This window comes from Astatotilapia calliptera, chromosome 6 (assembly GCF_900246225.1).
Source record: "Astatotilapia calliptera chromosome 6, fAstCal1.2, whole genome shotgun sequence".
Taxonomy (NCBI): Eukaryota; Metazoa; Chordata; class Actinopteri; order Cichliformes; family Cichlidae; genus Astatotilapia; species Astatotilapia calliptera.
Genome location: NC_039307.1, coordinates 242,501 through 250,000, shown reverse-complemented (window position 1 = coordinate 250,000; position 7,500 = coordinate 242,501). Strand labels below are relative to the sequence as shown.

At 49.4% G+C, this 7,500-nt stretch overlaps 1 protein-coding gene across 6 annotated transcripts in view; it reads left to right on the top strand.

The window, feature by feature from the left end:
* The window catches only part of meis1a (Meis homeobox 1 a), a 30,661-nt gene that overhangs the window by 5,988 nt on the left and 17,173 nt on the right, over window positions 1-7,500 (top strand). For 4 of the 6 annotated variants that reach the window (XM_026169494.1, XM_026169489.1, XM_026169488.1 and 1 more), the window contains exons 3-7: window positions 1,893-2,034; window positions 2,318-2,368; window positions 2,599-2,649; window positions 2,831-2,977; window positions 3,764-3,878. In XM_026169494.1, the coding sequence (XP_026025279.1) occupies window positions 1,893-2,034; window positions 2,318-2,368; window positions 2,599-2,649; window positions 2,831-2,977; window positions 3,764-3,878 (506 nt within the window). The remainder of the gene's footprint in view (window positions 1-1,892; window positions 2,035-2,317; window positions 2,369-2,598; window positions 2,650-2,830; window positions 2,978-3,763; window positions 3,879-7,500) is intronic. The other 2 variants (XM_026169490.1, XM_026169492.1) reach the window with 1 other exon arrangement.

Here is a 7,500-nt window from a genome sequence, read left to right as displayed (position 1 = left end):
ATGATGAAGGTGTGGCAGCAATAATGAGACGGCTCCTTCTTGAAAGTGTGTAAATTCCTGCACTACTCTGGGCGTCCGCAACACTTTTGTTTAACTGTGTTGTTTCATTAAAATGTCTGTCTGTCTAAAACAGCTAACAGATCATCTGCAGAGGTTTATTTGAAGAGTTTCAGTCAGGTTTCAGAGCTCATCACAGCACAGAAACAGCTTTAGTGAAGGTTACAAATGATCTTCTTATGGCCTCTGACAGTGGACTCATCTCTGTGCTTGTCCTGCTAGACCTCAGTGCAGCGTTCGATACTGTCGACCATAATATCCTATTAGAGCGATTAGAACATCCTGTAGGTATTACAGGTACTGTGCTGCAGTGGTTTGTATCATATCTATCTAATAGACTCCAGTTTGTGCATGTAAATGGAGAGTCCTCTTCACACACTGAGGTTAATTATGGAGTTCCACAGGGTTCAGTGCTAGGACCAATTCTGTTTACATTATACATGCTTCCCTTAGGCAGCATCATTAGAAGACATAGCATACATTTACACTGCTATGCTGATGACACCCAGCTCTATCTGTCCATGAAGCCAGATAACACACACCAATGAGTTAAACTGCAGGAATGTCTTAAAGACATAAAGACCTGGATGGCCGCTAACTTTCTGCTTCTTAATTCAGATCAAACTGAGGTTATTGTACTCGGCCCTGAAAATCTTAGAAATATGGTATCTAAGCAGATTCTTACTCTGGATGGCATTACCTTGGCCTCCAGTAACGCTGTGAGGAACCTTGGAGTCATTTTTGACCAGGACATGTCCTTCAACGCACATATTAAACAAATATGTAAGACTGCGTTCTTCCATTTGTGCAACATCTCTAAAGTTAGAAATATCCTGTCTCAGAGTGACGCTGAAAAACTAGTTCATGCATTTATTACTTCCAGGCTGGACTACTGTAATTCATTATTATCAGGAAGTCCTAAAAACTCACTGAAAAGCCTTCAGCTGATCCAAAATGCTGCAGCAAGAGTCCTGACAGGGACTAGAAAGAGAGAGCAGATTTCTCCTGACTTTTTGAATCTGTTGATGACATCAGAGGTCAGTTAACTTCAGTTGGGTTGGTAAGAAGAAGTTTCATAAAAGTATATTTAAGCAGTTCATCACGTACAGACCTGATTGTAAAGCTCTGAAATGAATCTTAGAGTTTGGTCTTGTCTGTCTTACATTTTTCGCACAGTCACGTGTTTCCTTGTGTGAGTTTTCCTGCCACCTAAAAGCCGTGACTCCCTTTGTGCTGGCTCCTCTTCTGTAGCGAGCTACATGCTAGCACTGCGAGAGCAGAGAACTTTAGAAGTTATCATTAAAATCTTCAAATGTGCCCTCTGCTGATGGATGAGCGGTTTGCGTCGACATTGTTCAGTCCCTTTTTCAAAGTCTCACTCCTCCTCTGCTGTTTGAGCTCCTTGTTTTACTCCTGTGGGAGATTCAGTCACACACAGATTCATGCCTCCTCCACACAGCGAGGCTGCACTGCTGTAAAGTCTTCAGTGTGCTCTGCTAAAGAGGCCATGGTATTCCTGAGTGCAGCGTAAGCAAACACAAAGACATAGAAAGTCTGAAGAAGGCCGAGCAGCTCCTACAGGCAGCCTCCTCGGTCTGCTTCCTGCAGCCGAAGCGAGCTCACAGGGATTCTGGAAAAAGCCGAAGAACGAGATGAAAGAGTCGCGTTGAGCTTGAAGACTGGAAGGAAAAAAATGGACTAACTTCCTGTGAAGAAGACACGTTTAAAGTGAAACCGTGCACAGCAGTGTGTGACAGATTTGTCGGATAGAGTTTCAGCAGCAGGAAACGTGTTGGAGCTCCGTCTGACCTCCTCCTCCTCTGTTCCTCCTGCAGACATCCTTTATTCCCGCTGCTCGCACTCATCTTTGAGAAATGTGAACTGGCAACCTGCACGCCGAGGGAGAGCGCCGTGGCCGGGGGAGACGTCTGCTCCTCCGACTCCTTCAGCGAGGACATCGCCGTCTTCTCCAAACAGGTGAACAGGAAGCGGTGGTTCATGTCTGAGGCGGGCCCTGCCCATCAGGGTGGAGGGTTCGTGGAGAAGAAGCTAAAGCTCCAGCAGCAGTGTGGCTGAAGCTTTAGCTTCTGCCACCTGAGAAAGCCTCATTCATCCCACCTGCTGTGACTTTTCAGTCTCTGGAGACAAAACAGGACTTTTAAACACTTCAGAGCGTTTTAAGCCAAACGTGATGAGCGTACATCACCGGGATGCGCTCTGCAGGTTTCCCATAATCATCCTCGTTTGTCTGTGTGTGCAGATCCGCTCGGAGAAGCCGCTGTTTTCATCCAACCCAGAGCTCGATAACTTGGTGAGTCATTTAAAGAGGTAGCTGCAGGTAGCACACTCTCAGCCTAACTGGCCTCTGAGCTTCTATGAAGCCCAGTCATGTAGTCCCGGGGGGAATACCAGCACTTCAAAGGTAATGGGATCATGCTGGAACATCTGGGATTTCATGTCATGTATCTGACAGTACAGGAGAGCAGCGGTGCAGTGTGTATGTTCTGTATGTGTGCATTTATGGATTTGTGTTTCTCACAGATGATTCAGGCGATCCAGGTGCTGCGTTTCCACCTCCTGGAGCTGGAGAAGGTCAGTCCAACTAACCAACATCTGCTGCGATTACAGCGTGCCGCTAATCCCGGCTTAATCCTGAGCATGGCGCCGTCGTCACTGTGTTTGATTTCAACTTTACCGATTTTGTTTGCTTATTGTGGTTCTTTGGTGGTGAAAGCATCTCCACGTCAGGCCCGCCTCTGCATCTTATTTCCAGGTTCACGAGCTCTGCGATAACTTCTGCCATCGATACATCAGCTGTCTGAAAGGCAAAATGCCGATCGACCTGGTTATAGACAACAGAGACGGAAACAAGTCAGACGGCGAGGACTTTGTCAGGTCGTCGGGGAACCTCGTGGATCGGGTGAGCTCACTCAACTCGTGAGGCACAAAATACATCGTCTTCTCTGATTTTGTTGTAGCTCATGTAGAGTTTAGGGTGGAGTCAGAAACGCTCCTGTACGTCCTGTTATGGACGCATAACAGGACTGTTTGATCCTTCCTGTTTCCCAGAGTCATGTTCATGTTTAGTATGTTTTAGTACTTCCATGTTTCAGCCTTTTTTAAGCTTTCACTTGAATAGTTTTTGCTGGTTTTCTTCTCTGTGTTCAGTCCTCTGTGTGTATAAATAGTCCAGGCTTCCCGTTACTCTGAGTCTTAAACCCTCGCACAAACCTGACGGCGTGAAATATCTTAATCACGATGAGTGCGTGTTAAAGCAGCAGCTACTAATGGAAGCTGCTCATCTTTCCAGACCGGACGCTAGCATCGCTGGCAGAGGTGAAGGCGTTTGCGGGAGCGTCGGATCCAGTTGGAAACAGACCTGATGAATGTTTGTTGTTAGGGGCGATCGTGGCTCAAGAGTGGGCGGTTCGTCTTGTAATCGGGAGGTTGCCGGTTCGAGCCCCGGCTCCGACAGTCTCTTCCCCCGTTGCCTACTGGTGGTGGTCAGAGGGCCCGGTGGCGCCAGTGTCCGGCAGCCTGGCCTCTGTCAGTGCGCCCCAGGGTGGCTGTGGCTACAACGTAGCTGCCATCACCAGTGTGTGAATGTGTGGATGACTGGTTGTGTGAAGCGCTTTGGGGTCCTTAGGGACTAAGTAAGTTAGTAAAGCGCTACACAAATACAGGCCATTTACCATTTTTGTTTCAGCAGGTTTCGTGGAGCACAGATCACAACGACTCGGCATCGATCAGGTCGGCTGGGACGCCGGGACCGGCCAGCGGAGGACTCGCGTCTCACAGCGGCGACAACAGCAGCGAGCCAGGTACACGTGGAGACCAAAGACAAACCCTGCTGTCAGACTCTGTTTATTCCTGAAAAAACTCGTAGCATTCAAACACGTCTCTGCAAGCTCTTTTACAACCCACTTGCACTCCAGCTCCTCCCCCTCATGATGTCACTGAGGCTGCTCCGCCTCAGGAGTGGCTGTAGATTGAAGAAAAGCGCTCTTCTGGGACATTTAACCTGACAGTAAAGTACAAACCGCGGTTCTTTGCAGTTGGAGGTGTTTTGAAACTCAGAGTAGAAATAAATGATCCTGGTGTCACAGGCTGACTGGGCTCCAGGAGCTCTGGCTTCGAGCCGCTGGTCTCGGTCCAGCTGGAGAGGGCCCCGTAGTTTCTCTGTCCACGCCTACGTTTACACGTTAGCACCGCCACAGTCCACCCGCAGCTCTGACCTCCAGTCCACATCTTGGCGGGGGTGGGATTTTTAAAAGCTTTGCTCAGCTTCTCTCTCACGTCTCATTCTAAAGTCATCTGTGAGGTTAACGTGACGTCGTGTTGGGCTGTGCAGAGATTTATTCATTTTCTGGACTTTATTGGACACAGACGCTGTAGATGGAGCGGAGAGGGAGACATGAGGCAAAGGGCTGCCGGTCGACGGGCCGCAGGTCGGACCCCGGCCGGCTGCTGTCCCGCTGTATGCCATGTGGTTGCCTGCTCATGATGGTGGTTTTTATGGATTTATGCTGAACAGGCGTCACTTTCATTTCTCATCATTTGCCTGAGCAGAAGACGACAAACACTCTTTTCTTTACTTCAAACCAAACGTTTGCCGTTCTGTCGGCTTGATGTTCGTTTTTATCTCCTCCTGTCAGATCTGGTTGCTGATTGGTTGTAGCCATATTTGCATGAGCTTTCTGGATGCCTGTTTGTGGGACACATTAAGCATCCCTGACTCTGGGAGGAGCAGCCTTCTGAGACACACCTGTGAAGCAGGTGGTGCCGGCTGACAGACGGAGCTGAAAATCAGCTCGTTTGCAAATCAAACATTTGCATGTTTCCTGCCTCACCTGAGCAGTAACTCAGCTTTGGAAGTTACTGGATGGGAGGAGTCACTGGAGTCACAGGTAAACGTTTGTGTGCTGGATCTCCGACTTTCTTTGACATGGAAGCCATAGCCTGTATAAAAAGATGGCTATACCCACCGTGACTTCGCTCACTGGTTTCCACATTATCTTGTTGTTGGCATTTTAGCAGCCGCCATGTTGGGTTTGGGTCAGGTGACTGCATCTAAATTAGTTATCAGCTAATGCTAGCTAGCTAGCACAGTCAGCATGCTCAGACTTCCTGGACGGTCTGTTACAGTAACTTCATAGGAGCCGTGTCATTGGTCAGATAATGTTATTGAAATGTCCCAAAAGGCTCCAGCAGCACAGACAGCCCACTGAGCGTGCACAGCTGTGAACATTAGCCCGTTGTGGTGTTTCCTCCTGTGGCCCTGAAGGCTGATGGAGACGTGCACATTAGCGCCTTTAATAATGTTAAGCTGCTTCTGTGCTGACCAAAGCAAAGATGAGTGAACTCTTTGATGCATCGATACGGGAACCTCCAGTTACTGATCATGTGACAAACAGACATGACAGGCGCGCTAACAGGAAGACTGAGGGCGTGTCCAAATTCATGGGCTGCATCCTCCTGAGGACGCATTTGTAGACCGATTACGTCACAGCGACGCGCTGAAGGCTGTCCACATTCGTAGACTCCTCCGAATGCGGCCGACAAATGCGTCCTCCTTTTCCCCGAATTTGAAGGATGGGTCGGGTGTGTCCTTCGTGGCCCACCATATCCCAGAATTCATAGCACGGCCCAGCCAAACTCCAGTTTCCAACAATGGCGGCCGGTACTAAGTTTTAAAATTACTCATACTAATCTTTCTGGGTCACAAAATAAACTTTTAACATATTTTCAGGTGAGAAAGTAGTTGTGTAAACATCAAATATCTGCTCGTTTTATCAAGATATCGCATATTTGCCAAAGTGCTTCGACGTTTTCAGAGACGTCTGCTACCCACCAGCTCGACAGCTAGCCGGGAGCTCGAGGGTTACTGATGCGGCCGAGAACGGCACAACTCCCGGCACATCATGTTCAGATCACCGCGGACTTTCGCTGCTCGGGTTAAACGTGATATATAATTCACTTAGACAACCTACAGATGTTATTGTTGGGCTTTTTTCAGTGTTTTGTTTGTTCGTGAGTAAATAAAGAGATTAAAGTTATTAGATTCGATTAAATAAAACTTTATTAATCCCCCGGGTGGTTTTCACACAGCTGAATAAACGTCAAACAGAAAACCGAGTAAACAGACGGTCGAGAGTTTCCTCCAGTGTCCTGTTATATTTTAGATAGCAAGGAGCAGACGGCCGAGTTTATTAAACTCCACCGAGACAGCGGCGACGCTAATCTGAAGGCGAGACCGTCAGCCGTTTACTTCCGGCCTACCGACCTCCTGAGGACCCGGCCCACGTAGACCGCGAAGGCCGGGTCCTCAGGAGGATGCAGCCCATGAATTTGGACACAACTAGTGAGTGAGTGAAATGACCCATCGTTGCCACAGACGGCCGGTTTCCTGTCTGAGGTGGAAGAGCTCGCGTCCACAGCCTGTCGTGGTTTGAGTGTCTCAGCGGGATACGTCCGCTTCGGTCTTAGTTTTTTCTGCTCCTGCGATGATCTCAGCAGTGAGGTCACTTTTATTAGAGCCTCGGATTGGCTGTTAGTGACGAGGCCCCACCCACCACTTCCAGCTGAGAGGAAATGGTCCGTGTGGTGGAAAATAAAGACTTTGCTGGGCTGTGAGCGAGCGCGCCGGCAGCAGACCACAGCTAATAAAATGGGGGGGGGGGGGGGGGGGGGGGCAGGTTTGATTCCCAGCTTAAGTGATGAGCGGTTGAGGTTTGGGTGGAGTGGGTGTTTCTGAGCGGATTTCCTCGTGGGTCCTCCTCCCCCGCCTCACTCTGCAGGTTGTTGTGAAGTCGTGTTGTCACAAGCCGTTAGCAGGTCGGGCCAGACCCGTTTCTCCTCGGGGAGCTGAGGAGGAGGAGGAGGAGGTGTAAATCAGCCTCGGGGCGCTGGTGTTCGGCCTAATGAGGCTGACAGCTTGTTTATGGAGTTACGCATCATTTTTATGATTATTTCCACCTTTTCGGGCTCCAGCGCTGCTTTGCCCCTCCCCCCGGCTGCGGCGGGGAGCGTCGGCCCGACCTCGGCCCGGTGCTGTTAAAGACGCTGAGGCTCGTTAAAGAGCAGAGAGAGTGCAGTAAAAACACGCCCTGCACACGCGTGTGTGTGTGTCTGTGTAGGTGCGTGTGTGTCTGTGTGTGTGTCTGTGTGTGTGTGTCTGTGTAGGTGTGTGTGTGTGTGTCTGTGTGTGTGTGTCTGTGTAGGTGCGTGTGTGTGTGTGTGTCTGTGTAGGTGTGTGTGTGTGTGTGTGTGTGTGTGTCTGTGTAGGTGCGTGTGTGTGTGTGTGTGTGTGTGTGTGTGTGTGTGTGTGTGTCTGTGTAGGTGTGTGTGTGTGTGTGTGTGTGTGTGTGTCTGTGTAGGTGTGTGTGTGTCTGTGTAGGTGTATGTGTGTGTGTGTGTGTGTGTGTGTGTCTGTGTGTCTGTGTG